The sequence below is a fragment of the Poecile atricapillus genome, chromosome 17 (assembly GCF_030490865.1).
Source record: "Poecile atricapillus isolate bPoeAtr1 chromosome 17, bPoeAtr1.hap1, whole genome shotgun sequence".
NCBI classification, from domain to species: Eukaryota; Metazoa; Chordata; class Aves; order Passeriformes; family Paridae; genus Poecile; species Poecile atricapillus.
This window is the reverse complement of record NC_081265.1, coordinates 11,013,314-11,028,476: the sequence shown is the minus strand read 5'-3', so window position 1 is coordinate 11,028,476 and position 15,163 is coordinate 11,013,314. Positions and strand designations below refer to the sequence as shown.

General features: G+C 59.9%; 1 protein-coding gene across 1 annotated transcript in view; it reads left to right on the top strand.

Moving 5' to 3' along the window:
• The first annotated feature begins 823 nt into the window (after positions 1 to 823).
• The window catches only part of NTN1 (netrin 1), an 82,705-nt gene continuing 68,365 nt past the window's right edge, over positions 824 to 15,163 (top strand). Inside the window, exon 1 of the mRNA XM_058852130.1 lies at positions 824 to 1,984. Within this exon, the coding sequence (XP_058708113.1) occupies positions 961 to 1,984 (1,024 nt within the window). The 5' untranslated portion in view covers positions 824 to 960. The remainder of the gene's footprint in view (positions 1,985 to 15,163) is intronic.

Sequence of the window (15,163 nt, the reverse complement as noted above, 5' to 3'; positions counted from 1 at the left end):
CGGGGGGCGGCAAGAGGTTCCTTGTGCCCGGTCTGTCCGGGGCTGTGATAGAGAGACTGCCCCTGTTCACCGACACCAGCCCCCTAAAACAACCTGCCGCGGCTCGCCAGGCCCAGCAGTTCCCGTGTTGTTACTTCCCCCCATTAAACTCCCCCCGCACCGGATTTTCTGTCCCAGGGGAGGGAGCTGAGGGAGCCCGCTCGGGCCGGTGCCCCTTCCGATCCAGCTGAGGGGGCTAGTCCCAGTCCCTGCTGTCCCGGCGGAGAGGAGAGGCCAGCAGGGACCAGGTAGGAGACGTCCCCATCCTGATCCCCCGGCTTCCTCACAGGTGGGCGTGGGGCCACTGCCAGCCGCTTCTCCCCATCCCGCTCCACGCCCACGGAGCATCCCCAGCTGCAGGGCTCAGGAGGTCCCGGCTCCCCCAACCCCGTCGGGGGCACCGAGGGGCGGGGGGGGGGGAGCAGAAGGGCCCAGGCCCGGCTCCTCGGGGCGGCTCGGGAGCCCCGCGGTGGAGCTGGAGCCCATCACCGCGGTGTCGAGGCGGGCTCCGTCCCACTCCCATCCCCCCCCCCCGCCCTCCCCGAGGCCTGCGCTCGTCTCTGGCTGAGCCGCCAGTGGATGTCGTTGTTCTGTTCCTTGAGCGCGATGTCACTCCTTTAGCATGACCTCAAACGCGGCGGGGGCTGGGACCGCCAGTCATTCTCCGTGCGAGGGCCGGGGCGGGAGGCAGGCGGGACCCAGCCCCGCCGCCAGCCCCACTTTTGTGGTGCCGCCGCCGTCGCGGTCTCCCCTTTCTCCGCGGGGCTGGCCGCGGGGCGGGCGATGCTCCGGGCTCCCTGAGCCGCCGCACCGCGTCCCCGGCCGAGGTGCCCCGCGGAGCGGCGCGGTCGAGCGGCGGCTCCCCGGTGTGGCCCGTGTCCCCCTCCCCGCTGTCCCCACGCCGCGCGGAGGTCGCGCAGGATGCCGCGGAGGGGAGCGGAGGCGCCGCTGGCCCTGCTGCTGGCGGCGGCGTGGCTGGCGCAGCCCCTGCGCGGCGGCTACCACGGCGTGAGCATGTTCGCCGTGCAGACCGCCCAGCCCGACCCCTGCTACGACGAGCACGGGCTGCCCCGCCGCTGCATCCCCGACTTCGTCAACTCGGCCTTCGGGAAGGAGGTGAAGGTGTCCAGCACCTGCGGGAAGCCGCCGTCGCGGTACTGCGTGGTGACGGAGAAAGGCGAGGAGCAGGTCCGCACCTGCCACCTCTGCAACGCCTCCGACCCCAAGCGCGCCCACCCGCCCTCCTTCCTCACCGACCTCAACAACCCGCACAACCTGACCTGCTGGCAGTCCGACAGCTACGTCCAGTATCCCCACAACGTCACCCTCACCCTCTCCCTCGGCAAGAAATTCGAGGTGACCTACGTCAGCCTGCAGTTCTGCTCGCCGCGCCCCGAGTCCATGGCCATCCACAAGTCCATGGACTACGGCAAGACCTGGGTGCCTTTCCAGTTCTACTCCACGCAGTGCCGCAAGATGTACAACAAGCCGAGCCGCGCCGCCATCACGAAGCAGAACGAGCAGGAGGCGGTGTGCACCGACTCGCACACCGACGTGCGGCCCCTCTCCGGCGGCCTCATCGCCTTCAGCACCCTGGACGGCCGCCCCACCGCCCACGACTTCGACAACTCGCCCGTGCTGCAGGACTGGGTGACGGCCACGGACATCAGGGTGACCTTCAGCCGCCTGCACACCTTCGGCGACGAGAGCGAGGACGACTCCGAGCTGGCCCGCGACTCCTACTTCTACGCCGTGTCCGACCTGCAGGTCGGCGGGCGCTGCAAGTGCAACGGGCACGCGTCGCGCTGCGTCCGGGACCGCGACGACAGCTTGGTGTGCGACTGCAAGCACAACACGGCCGGCCCCGAGTGCGACCGCTGCAAGCCCTTCCACTACGACCGGCCCTGGCAGCGAGCGACGGCCCGGGAGGCCAACGAGTGTGTGGGTGAGTCCCGGCCGCGGGCGCTCCGGCACGGGCGGGGAGGAGGAGGAGGACGGGGACGGGGCGCGGAGGTCCCCGGAGGGGAGGCAGAGGGAGGGCAGAGCGAAGGAGCCGCGGGGAACGGCAGCGAAAGGCACGGGGACGTCCAGGAACGCGCCGAGCAGAGCGGGGCGAGCAGGGACACGGGGAGCCGTTCATGGACACCCAGGGAGATGGAGAACGGGATAGCAGGAGACACTGAGGTACCGGAGAGCGTAGGGATGACGACGGGACACCGAGGGACCTTGGAGCGTGGAGCAGGGACGTGAAGGCACTCGGGAGCGCAGGGGATGGGACACTGAGGCGCCCGGCAGCTCAAGGCAGGGAACACTGAGGTACTCGGGAGCCCGCTGGTGACAGCACCGAGGGATCTCCAGGTGCAAAACAGAGGGCACGGGGGACCTGGGACCACCGGGCCGGGCACGGGAATTTGGGGCAGGGGATACCGAGGGCCGCGGAGACGTGGGACGGGGACACCGGAGGCAGCCGGCGGCGCAGGACGGGGTCCGCGGGAGACTCCGATGGGCAGAGCAAAGGGAAGCTCGGAAACGCGAGGCAGGAAAAAACAAGAAACTCAGGAGCGGGGATAAGGGACATTCGGGATTCTGGGAAAACGCCGTTCGTGTCCGGAGAAGCGCGGAGGGGCCCTGGCTGGCCGGGCAGCGTCTCCCGTCCCGGGCGGGTCCTGGGCGAGGGGCCCGCAGCCCACGGCCCGGCTCCGGTGCGGGGATCCCGGAGCTCGCCCGCCCGCCCGTTCTGTTCCACGGGACACGGGACACGGGCTCAGAGCCACCGCAAAGCCCGAGAGGCTCCGCGTCCGGGTGGGACGGGGATGGGCTCTGGCTCTTTCCGGAGAGGGACGGCGGCCGGCAGCACGGCAGGGGAGTGCGGCGGAGCCTGCAGCTCCCGTCCCTGCATCCTCAGGAGGTGCGGGCGGCCCTGGGAGGCGGCGGCGGGTTCTTGAACGAGCCCCAGGGCCAAATGAGAGCCGGACAGACGCCGGCTCGTTCCATCTTGAGCGAGAAACGTGCGTCGTGCTGGCTGTCCCCGGGCGGAGACGGAGCGTCCTCTTCTCTGCCGCGGTGGATAAGGGTTAAGGCTTGGGGAGTTCTCCGTGAGCCCCACACATCCCGCCGAATGTTCCCTCCGATCTTCGACCCCCGCTTCCCAGCGGGATCCCCGCGCGCTGCCGCTCCTCTCCTCGCGGTTTAGGGGGCCGGTGCTCGGCCGTGTGCCCGTGAGGACCCGGGCCCGGGGCTGGGGTGGCCCGGACTGGGCTCGGCTCCCCACGCCGGGACCCCCCGGCCCCGCGGAGCGCAGCCCCAGCTCCGCCGCCCGCCGCCGCCGCTGCCTTGTTTACACGGAAAACACGGCCCCGTCTTCCAAAATATTTGCAGCTCCGACGATAGGAAAAAAACCCTCGCCGAGCGGCCGGGGTTGGCCGCCTATTTTTTTTTTATTTTTTTTTTTCTTTCCCTTCTTTTCATTTTTTTGAATTTTTTTTCCCCTCAAATCACAATCAGATGTGTCCCTTGCAGGGAGCGCAATTTCACCAGGGAGGCACGGCCAAGCCGGCTTATCTGGCGGGGAGAGGGGCCCGCTCCCGCGGCCCGGTGGCACCGGGGCACACTCGGTGGCGGCTCCGGGGGCGGGCGCGGGGTCCCGCAGCCTCGGGGCGAAGCTCGGCCCCGCCGCGGAGCCCCCGTTCCCCGGGGCTGCGGATCGGCGGCTGCTCCTCTGCTGCCGGGGTCAGCTCCGGGTTTGCTCTTCCCCCGGCCCGCGGGTCCCGGCGGCGCTCGGGACGGAGCTCCGCGTCTCGTTTACTTCCAAGCGCTGCCTCTTGCCCAGCAGCGAGGCCGGGGGACCAGGAGGGGACCGACTCTCCCAGCCTCAGCCCCGCTCCCTGCCTGCAGAGTCACCGCTATCGGCGATGCCGAAAATTCTAGTGCGCTCTCGGGGTGCTATCGGACCCCCTGTCTACTCCGCAGGATCCCCAAATGCTCCTGAAAACGCTTCTATTCACTTATTTTGCTGGCGCCGTGCTCCTACCATCCTTCTCCCTTCCAATTTATTTCCAATAAAAGGGAAGCAAGTTCCCAGTTTCCAGTAAAATATGTCACTTTTATGCCAGGCTTTGCATTTCAGACCATGTGCAGTCCTAGCCGCGTCAGACTTCTGCAAACGAAAATCGCTCTGTTTTTTCCTTTTCCACCGGCTTTGCTGGGAAGTGAATGTTTTGCAAGGATGAAGCTACCGTAAAACAATTTTCCGCAGCCGAGTCCTGCTGCTCCTTCCCTGGGGCCGCACCTATCAGTCTGTAAAACCAGCCACGGCCAAACACCCGCGCTGCCCTGCCAAGCCCACACCGCCTGGAGTAATCCCCCCAGATAAAGATCACAATAACCCCATTCAACTCCCACCCACTCGCTCATGACCGTCGGCCCACCCTGGTTTCTCTCCCAAATCCCGAGAGAAAGTCAGGCCCGGGTCAGCGGGGGCTGCGGAGCCGCCCGCGCCGGGCAGGGGCAGGGGACGAGCCGGGAGCTGCTGCTGCTGCTGCTGCTGCTGCTGCTGCCTCCGCACGCTGGAGGCTCCTTCCAGCTGCAGAGGGGATCAGAGCGGCCGGAGAGTCCCGAGCCTCCGTGCCGAGGGAAAGGTGAATCGGCCAAATCAGCTGAATTTGCATCAGGTAGCGGTGAGAGAACTGGTTGCGGGTTTTTTCTCTGAATTTACTTTTTTCCTTTCTGGAAAATCGTTGGGAGTTTTATTTTTCTTTTTCTTTTCATCCAAAGAGAAAAATTATAGAATGTGTCTGCTTTGCTTAAAAATTTGGGTGTTTTCTTTGGTTAGCCCATTTCCCCTGCCAAAACTGAATCTTTGTTCCTATTCATGCTCATTTGGGGCTGAAAAAGAAATGCTCTGGAGTTTTAGACAGAAAGTCAAAATTTCCCACGGGAACGGTTTTTGCCAGCAAGATCGAATTTTTCTTTAGAGCTCCTTGTGAGATCCCAGCGCTGCACATGGAGAGGACAGGGCTTGTCCCAAGGAGATGTTCTCCAGGGATCTGCTCCTGCAGAGCTTTGCACAGCTTCAGGTTCCCATCAGCTTTACCTGGCAAGTAACTCATCCACGTAGAGCTTGGCCCCGCGGTCCGGCTTTGGCCGAGCGCCTGGGAGCCAGAGTGCTCCAGGGAGAACTCAGCTTGGAGAAGAGCTCAGAGGTCTGTTCTCCATCCTGCCTCTCTCCAGCGCCGCTGGGCTGGCTCTTTGCTCAGCACTGGTCCAGCCCAAGCCCCCTTCTCCAGCCCAGTCTGTCCTGATGCAGCTTCCAGCTCCCCCGGGAGAAGGGATTGCAGCTGGGAAAGGTCTGAACTAAACCGCTGTCAGAGCTCAGCTGCTGGTGAGCTTGTGTGGACACAGGAAAATGCAGGCAGGGTCTTTGATCACATTTAACATCACTAAAATACACACGAAAATACCACTGCAGTTTCTCCGGAATTGCGGTGTTATTTGGAGTGCTGGCAATGAGCCCGGCCAAGCACCCTCCCTTCGGCTTGCACGGAGCACCTCTGCCTTTCCCTTGGATAAAGCACCACTGGACAAGCCCAGGCTGCATCCTGCTGACAGGCACTTGGAGAGCTCCAGACTCCATTCCCAGTGCCGGCTCTGGATCCCCACAGCCTTCCCCCCACGGAGCCAGGAGATGCTCCCTGCACCTGCAGGTGTTCCTGACGTCAGTGGCGGCTGCAGGTGCTGGGCAACGCTCGGATTTTGGCCCTCTGTGATGCCTTGAGAGCGTTTAACAAACCCAGGAGCGAGCGCAGGGAGAGAAAGGAAACACATTGTGTTCCCAGATAGGGATTTGGCACAGGCAGCACAGGCAGCCTGGTGTTGGACAGGCTCTGCTCCGCTGCCGAAGGGTTCCCAGGCTGGGATGTGTCTCATGTCAGAGCAATTTCCGAGCAAGCTTCTTATTCAGCGGAAAGGAAACTTCACCTCAGACAAGGAGTTGACCAGGAACTCCGAGAGAAGCGCCCACCAAACACTCCCAATTAAAAACTTCCAGTCAAACCTGGGGCTTTCTCACCTCCGTGGTGGTCCAGGGAGGCATTTGCAGGGCAGTGCTTGGGGCCCCTCCACCCTCATCACAACCAGGGAAATCAAATCCTCCCACACTGACAGCTCCTCTCGCTCTGCTCCCACAGAGGGATGGGAGGGATTTCATGCCAGGGCGTTCCTGGTGTCCCTTATTAAATTCAGATGAACCTTGCATTAATCACCTCCACCTCAAAAGCCTTCCCAGCTCCATCCTGTCTGTAACCTTTCCCCAGACTGGCACAGTGGGATATCGGGGAGCCCCACGAGAGGATTCCTTCCCATTCTCTTTGGCCTCCAAATAGAAGAAGGAGTCGAGCTGGTGGTGACTTTGGCTCTGCCCCACAGGAATTGCTTGTGAGCCAGTGCCTGTCTGCAGGGTCCAGGCCCCCAGGGGCAGAGCAGGGACCCAGGGCGAGGCCTGGGCCACTAGGGGCTGGCAATGGCTCACAGTGGCCGAGACATCTGACCAGGAAGGGCTGGGCTGGTGGGAAATGTCCTTTCTGCCTTCTCCTCTGCCGTGGTGGCTCAGGCTTTGCAGATGGTTTATCCTGAGAGGGACAGAGGGACAGAGGCACTGGCTGCTGCTGTGGGAGGGGGACAGGCAGAGCTGGCAGGGACCTGGGCACACAGAGGCACATCCACTGCACCCTCTGCCCCTTCGGTCCCATGGTGGGGGTCAGACAGAGGAATGAAGTGGCTTTGCAAATCCCCCTGTGAGGAGAAAAGGAGTCTGAGTGTCCCCGTATTCACCCTGCTTACAGCCACATCTGTTCCAGAGGGATGGGGATCCATCCCTTCTTGCTTGGAGAAACAGCCACGTTCCCAGCCTGCGAGGAGAGGCTCTGAGCAGGATCCTCAGGCTGCCCCTGCAGGATCCCCAGGGTCCCAGAGAGGATCCCCGGGGTGCCAGAGCAGGATCCCCACAGTGTAACATCCTTTGTCCACCCGAGGCAGACGCTGGTGCCTGGATCTGGCAGCACAACACAACTCTGCCCCTGCAGGATCCAGCCAGGGCTCTCAGGTGGATTTTGGAGCTGCTCTGTGGTGGTGCTGCCCGTTACCTCCTGATGATAACAGGAATGCTCATAATTTCTGATATCCAGGTTCAATTTCCGTTCATTCCCTCAAATGCCTCAATTTCCCCATTTATAGGGAGCAAAGGGGGGGCCTCTATAAAATCCTCCAGATTTGGGTCGAGAAAGGCACGAAGCATTATTGCACCATCCTTGTACTCAGAAAACTGCAGCTGGGGCAGCTTCACCAGCAGCTGGAGCAGACCCTGCGAGGGCTGCACTTCTTGTGGCTCCATGTGCCACCCGTGCAGCCACAGGTCCTTCCCAGCCCCTCCTGGTGCAGCTCCCAGCGGGTTGTGCTGCATGGGGAAGCGCAGAGCAGGGGTAACTGTATTGCTGAGCAGATGGGTGCTGTAGCCATAGAAATTTGGGCTCATGAGCTGCTGAGGCTCCCATTGTAGCCTCCCAAGGGAGCCTCGCATGGGCAGAGCTTTCTCACAGGCTTTTATTCTCAGGAAGCTTAAAGTTAAACTGATTTCCAACAGAAAGGTTTTTACACCAACAAACAAACAAACAAAAAAGCGCAGCTAAGGCTAAAACAAAACCAGGCTTGGCACTCCGGGTTGGACACTTGCCTTCCCTTGAGCTTGTCCACGGCTAATCTCTGCCCTTCTCTTTCTGGGCCAAATCATGTCATCCTTATTCAGCCTCTGCTGTCCTCGCCTCGCAAACTCCCTGTGCCTGCCCGGGGGGACGTGCTGCCTCTCCAGGGATGGAGCAAAAAGCACCCGAGGTCTCTGCAATCCCCACAGCCCAGAAAAGCATTCCCTGGATTCTGGGATTTCTATCTGGCCTGTGAAGTGGGAACAGTTGAGCACACAAATTTGTCTCCATATTCTTAATTTATCTCCCCTTCTTCTTCAGGGATGGGAGATGGGTTTTTGTGACCACAGAGGGTGGATGCCCTTTTGGCCCTAGATCTCTCCTGCCTCCCTTTTGTGACACTCAGCTTTTTGGTAGTGGTTTTAGAAGCTCTTGTGCTTTGTATGGGACTGCAGAATTTCATTCCAGATGATTCCTTTTCTCTACCCTGACTGATCATCTGCACCTCAAAAGCCTTCCCAGTTCTCATCCTGTCTGTAACCATTCTGTGGCTGGGCTGTGCAAGCAGGGTTTGATTGGGGATTTTCTGGAGGATTTCAGGGTGCTGCGCTGAGTTTTTTCTCCACCACTTTTGTCCCTGGGGACATCCAGGGCAAAGGCGATCATGGGTCAGGATGGCTGGAACAGTCTGGGTACCTGCCTGCCTTTGCAGGGGCTGCAGATCATTTGGCCCCTTGTTGCTGTCAAACAGTAGATAAAACCCCAAAGCAGCCCCAGGATCCATCAAATCCAGCATCCACCTTTTCCTAGAGAGCTCTGGCACGGCAGCCTGGGGCACAGGACCCCACGGCAGGGCGGCATCCCCGGGACACGGGGGCTTCACACGCTCAACCCCACCAGGGTGATTTATTTGCAGCACGTTCATGATTGCACCGAACACATCCCCCCCCTTTTCCAGGAGAGAAGGGAGAGGATTTGCCAGGATCAGCCCATGCAGAGGGCTCGGGGCCGGGCCGGGGCTCGGCGGTGGCAGAGCCGCATCTGCTCCGCCCCCAGGGTGCCTCTGGAGCAGCGGCTGCAGTTTGGCCTCTGACGCTCGGATCAGCAGGAAACGTTTGCTTTGCATGAGCCGAGCTCCCGTCCCGAGCATCCCTGCCAGATCCCCGCTGCTTCCCGCATGGAGCGGCCACAGCCGGGGCTGGCACGGCTCAGCCTGGCCCTGCAGCCCCGCGGGACAGGGACCTGCGTCGTGTCTGTGCAGGGATCAAAGCACGGGACAGGGACAGGGGACAGGGGACAGGGACAGGGACAGGGACAGGGGACAGGGACAGGGGACAGGGACAGGGGACAGGGGACAGGGGACAGGGGACAGGGACAGGGACAGGGGACAGGGGACAGGGACAGGGGACAGGGGACAGGGACAGGGGACAGGGACAGGGGACAGGGGACAGGGGACAGGGACAGGGGACAGGGGACAGGGGACAGGGGACAGGGACAGGGGACAGGGACAGGGACAGGGGACAGGGGACAGGGACATGCCCAATCCGCACCCGGGGCAGTCCCAGCTCTGCCCGCGGCAGAGACTCATCCCCGCTGGCCGCACTCCAAAGAGTCTGGAGAGCTGGGATGGAGTGACGGGCAGGCTCTTAAAAAGATATCTGTAAACTGGATTTCGTTTATAAGGGGATTAGGATGCCCTGGGGACTGATAAGGAGACGGAGGCTTTTCCTCTCTCAGCCAGGGCAGCCGTGGAGGCTCTTGGAGGCAGCGGAACGGGGACCCGGCCGCTCCCGATCCACCCCAGGCAGAAGCAGAGGGACCAGTGACACAGAGGGGCTCAACCCCACACTAAGTTTGAGTTTGCTTTAGGCTCAGCAGGAAACAGGGAATTAATGGTGGGGAGGGGAAAATCCTGCCTTCTTTTGGGAGACACTAAAGAAATGGATTCTGACGTGGGAGAGCACGGGAATGGAAGAGACACTCAGCTCTGCCGGGAGATGAATTTATGGAAGTATTTTGTACGCCGCTGGTTTTAGTGGAGAGAGGAGTCTGAAAGCTGATGGAGTGATGTGGGCAGAGAGATTATTTTGTTCTGGGTCTCAGCAAGCACTCTGAGGTCCCAGCTGGCATGGGGGATATTGACAACACAAACTGGGCACAGAACTGCTGCCCACAGTGGGCACCTCCTGGCCAGGATTGCAGAGGGCAGAGAAAGGAACAGGAAGGGAAAGAGCCTGGATTCATGTCCCACACACAGCCATGAGACCATGGAATAAGTCTTCCTGGGCAGATGTTTCCACAGGCAGAAATTTTCCTTTCAAACCTTTTCAAAGTGTCTTGTGAGTGACAGAAGGGTTGAAAATTGTGTCTGCAATCCCCCCTGGACAGAGGGTTGGAGTGCAGGGAAGGAGCAAACCTTTATTTCACTCTCTTCTGGAAGTACAGGGTTTTCCTAAATGATTTCACAGAAGGGCTGGAATGGGCCTCTGGCTTTGCCCAAGGCCTGTTGTCGCCCAGGCTGTGGTTTCTCATGGAGAGGGATCCCCCCTCGGGCTGAGACAGGACACCTGGGGATGCTGCACTGGGAATCACAGCCCTCAGCCCAATTCCTGTTCCCCTGGGGATCGAGGGGACTCTAATGGATGAGCCCAAAAGTCCTTGAACATCTGCCAAAAACAATCAGCAAAAAGAGATTGTGTGGGCAGGTGAGTGGAAACTCCAGTACAGGTAGAGGGTAGCAACTCTGGGAGTCTCTTGGGAATCAAAGCTGCTTCATCTCCCATTTGGGGAGAGGATGGAGAGCCCAGGGCCTACACCCAGCACCCCCAGTTTCCCCTGGGAGAGGGCCAAAAGGCCATGAGGGGCAGGAGCAGGCAGTGCAGTGACACGGGCTGGGAGCAGCCCGGTTCTGTGGGGTCATTTCACAGCAAATTTATCCTTTTTGATGTGCTGGGGTGGGAAACTCTTTCTGCCAGGCAGAAATAGGCACAGATGTGTTGATGGTGCCTCCCGGAGTGGTGAGAGCAGTCCCCATTTCCCAGTGCATGAAGGAGGGAGGTGAGGTGTCCTGCCCCTGGCCCAGGTGGGAGCTGGAGGAGCGCGGCAGGAACGCTCTGGCTCAGCGCTCCAGGCTCGCTGCCATCTCCGTGCTGGGGCTGTGCTCTCCCACAGAGAAGCAGCCCAGCTGTTCCCTCCCGATCCATCCCCGCAGCCTGCACGCTCCAGGTTCGGGGCCCGGCTTGGAAAGATGGATGAGGTGTCCACATCATCATCCCTGTGGTGTTTTGGAGCCATCCATCATCCAGATCCCTGCCAGGCTGCACTGGGTGGATCGCTGGGATCTGTGCTTTGTTTTGACCAAGGGAAAAATTTTCATGGGAATTATCATTACTTAATGTCCCTCAGTGGCAACTCTGTGGGCATTTAGGGTCAGAGCAGAGCAGAGTGGGTGAGGAGAGAACAGACAGCACACCTGATTGGAACAGGGAGTTTTAATACTCACTGGGGACTCCCCAGCACTTGTTCTGCTCTCACAGCCCCAAAAGAACTTTCCTTCAGGCTCTGGAGTGTCATCTCTGCCTGGTCAGGATAGGGGAGAGCTGAGCCCTGCATGCAGGGCGGGGAGGAGAGGGAGGGACAGCGCAGGCAGGTGAGACCTAAATCTCCCTGTCGGCAGCCTCCTCTCAGTGCAAAGCCTTCCCCGGAGGGGTGGCCCTGGCTCTTCCTGGCCCGCTGGCTGCCCCAGAAGGTAGCAATGCACGAGCAGAGGAGCCTGTTCCAGCAGCAAAGCGAGCCCTGGGGAATGTGACAGAGGCATCAGGACGCTGGAAATGGAAAGGGAAGAAGGAAGGTAAAGGTTGGGAAGAGCCGCGGTCAGGAGGAAAATGTCTGGGTTTAAAAGTCAGTTTGTGGTGCACGAGAGCAGCCTGAAGAGCATCCTCGGGGTGGGTACAGCCGCTCCCTCCTGGCGCTGCCAAAAGCCTGTTGTTTCAAAGCTCCATCTGATAAGCGGTGCAGAAGCAGCCCCGCGTTTTGCCTTCCTCTGTCAGTGCCGCCCGTCCCGAGCCGCGGCTGTTCACTGGCTCATCCTCCGTCTTTTGCAAGAGGGAGTCAGTTCTGGTTAATGTTGGAGATCGGAACGTGATTACCGAAAGCCTCATGAAATTAAATCCGTTCTCTTCAAAGCGGCCGGGGAGGGAGGGAGGGAGGGGAGCGTCCCTCTGGCAGCGGCGGATATTGAGAGCAGCCTGGTGGCCAGCGCTGCCCCGCGCACAATCGGGCTCTGCCAGGGGGAAGGCAAATACAAACAGCAGCTTGTGTTTGCACACAAAGGCTCTGCGCCCCGCCATCCCCGGCCCCGGGCTTTACACCCTCGGCTCTTGGGCAAAAAGTCCTGGGAGGGTTGGAGGGAGGGAAACTCGGCTGAATATTTAGGGATGAATTGAAGTGTGCAAACACGCCTTTGGGGAGCTCGCGGAGCAGCGCTTGGATCAGCTGCCCGCCGGGGCTGGAACGCAACCGCTGCGCTTGAAAGGGCGACTTTCACACTGAAGCAAAACGGGACAAAGGAAGATAAATGAAACGGGCTCCCGGCAGGGTTTGGTTTGTTTGTTTTTGTAACTCGGCTAATATTCCCGCATTGTTCAGCCCAGCGGCCCAGTGTCTCTCCTTCACACGCTGCTCGTAAATCGGGGCTGGGAGGGCGGCGCAGGCAGCGAGCGGTGCGGGAGGGACGGGAGCAGAGGGACAGGGAGGGGAGCAGAGGGACAGGGATGGGAGCAGAGGGACAGGGATGGAAGCAGAGGGACAGGGATGGGAGCAGAGGGACAGGGACGGGAGCAGAGGGACAGGGATGGGAGCAGAGGGACAGGGATGGAAGCAGAGGGACAGGGATGGGAGCAGAGGGACAGGGATGGAAGCAGAGGGACAGGGATGGGAGCAGAGGGACAGGGACGGGAGCAGAGGGACAGGGATGGGAGCAGAGGGACAGGGATGGAAGCAGAGGGACAGGGATGGGAGCAGAGGGACAGGGATGGGAGCAGAGGGACAGGGATGGGAGCAGAAGGACAGGGATGGGAGCAGAGGGACAGGGATGGGAGCAGAAGGACAGGGATGGGAGCAGAGGGACAGGGACGGGAGCAGAGAGACAGGGACCAGAGGGATAGGGACAGGATGAGTGGGACAGGGACGAGACAAGCGGCTCTGGCCCTGGGGACCAGAGATTGTCCTCTGCGGCTCCGGCGGTGCCGGCAGTCGGGGACGGCGGGGTGGCCATGGCACCGCGCTGAGCTGGGCAGGTCTGAGCCGGAGCTGGGGGCGCTCAGCTCTGGTCACTGCCAGCTGTGCCCGCATTCAGCCAGCGGCGGTTTTGAGCGCAGTTCAACATCTAACAGAGATGTGTCGGGGGGGCTGTGCATCAGCAGAGCTCTGCTATCAGTTCATTCCCCACCTGAGCGTGGCGTGTCCTGATGATTTTCCACAGAGCTGGCAGCAAATCTGCTAAGATTTGTCCAAGTGGGGACATGCCAGGCAAACCGTGGGTACCAGCACTGATGTGTCAGCCCATCCCATCCCATCCCATCCCATCCCATCCCATCCCATCCCATCCCATCCCATCCCATCCCATCCCATCCCATCCCATCCCATCCCATCCCAATCCAATCCCATCCCATCCCATTGCAAGGAGCAGCACTCATCCTCACTGTGTGGGTGCTCAGGGATGGATCCCTGCAGAGCTCAGAGCCTGCCCAGGACTGATCCCGTGGGATGGGCATAAATTCAGGATTAGAGATCTCAGGGTGGACTCAGCCAGGCTGATACAGGCACTCGTTTGATTGTAAGGATTAGAAGATCCCCAACGCAAGCCTTCTGAAAATTCCCTTTCCCTCCGGATTTTAGGCAAAGCAGGTTTAACACCGCAACATTTCTCTAGTGTGAGCTGAGTAAGCAAAATTTAATAATCAGCTGCATAATAGTTTAGCTCAAATCAAAGAGCAAGAGCAGCGTCGCCTTTAAAACATTTGAATAACATTTAATATCCTCTGTAGCATTTACTTTTCACAAGCCTCTGCAAAACCACCAAATGTTCACAGAAATTTGGCAAACCAATTTCTGCAGAAATCCAGCCCCCCAGATGAGCTGTTTGTTAGTCTCCACTTCACAAAGTTTCGCCCAATCAACAACAACAACAACAACAACAAAATCCCAACAAAACCCCAGACAGCGCCTCACGTGCTGGGGGCGACCAAAGAAATCCCCTGTTTTGGGTGACCAATGAATGTCCCCAGCAATGAAAAGCGAACAATTTGTCGGCAGCCCCTGCACTTGAAAACGAATGATCCAAATTATTCAGCGAGTCTCCCTGGATAGTGAATCCATTGAAAGGGGATCGAGACGGAGTCATAAATTATTCATTACCCAGAAGAGACTGAAATGCATATAATCATAACAATAATAATAACAACAACAATCGTTACACTAATAATAGCAGCCAGAGCCCACGCATTCTCCCAGAGAACCAGGGAGCCATGAAGCCTCCCAGACTTTATTTTCCATTTATCCCAGCCCCTATTTAGAACAGCTGTGTTAAATAAAGGAATGTAAAGTGGGTCGACATTCGGAATAAATGTATTTATTGCCAATAATTGGACTCGTTTGCCTTGGTTGGGGGTGATGGACTTTGTGCTCGGGTCCTTGGCAGGGAGCAGCTCCATGAACTCTCACTCATCCCTGGTAATTGCTCCATGGAATGGATTTCTCCGTGTCCTGGGCTGCTTTTAAGGAGCCTTTGGAAGCGGCTGCAGTGGAAGCATGTCCTGTCCCTCTGTCCCTGGAAAATTTATAGGTGTCCGTGGGCTGAAAGAGAAGCGGAAAGTGCTGGCCTGACACACATCCCTGGGATTTGACTCTTCCCGGCTTGAACGGGCCGTGGCTGGTGGAGTCCCGGGCGCAGTGCGGGAGCTGGGAGAGGCCCCCGCTCCTGTCCCCGGCCCGAGGGTCCCCGCAGCCCCCCCGGCCCTGGCTGCGACAGCCGCGGATCCGCCTCCACCGGGTTCCCTTCAGCTCCCCGGCAATTCTGCTGCCCTCGGGACCCGAGCTTTCCTTCGAGCATCTTTGACTCGGAAGCTCCTTCCAGCGGCCCCCCCGGCGGGATTTTCTCCACGGAGAGCTCTCTGCTGGGCGATATTGAACATTCAAATACATTTCTATGCCTGCACCGTGCTGGAAGGAGCCCGGCTACCACTTTGGCATGCAAATGAATCGCCGTTCGCAGCGCAGGGGCTCAGCCGTGGCACTCGGCCATCTCCCGAGCCTTTCCCACAGGTCGCCCCGTGGTCGCCGGGAGGGGTCGGAGGGGCCCGAGGATCCTTTCTGAGGCTCCCTCGGAGCTTTCTCCACCTGCTGCTCTCCGGGAGCAGAGGGGAGGGCTC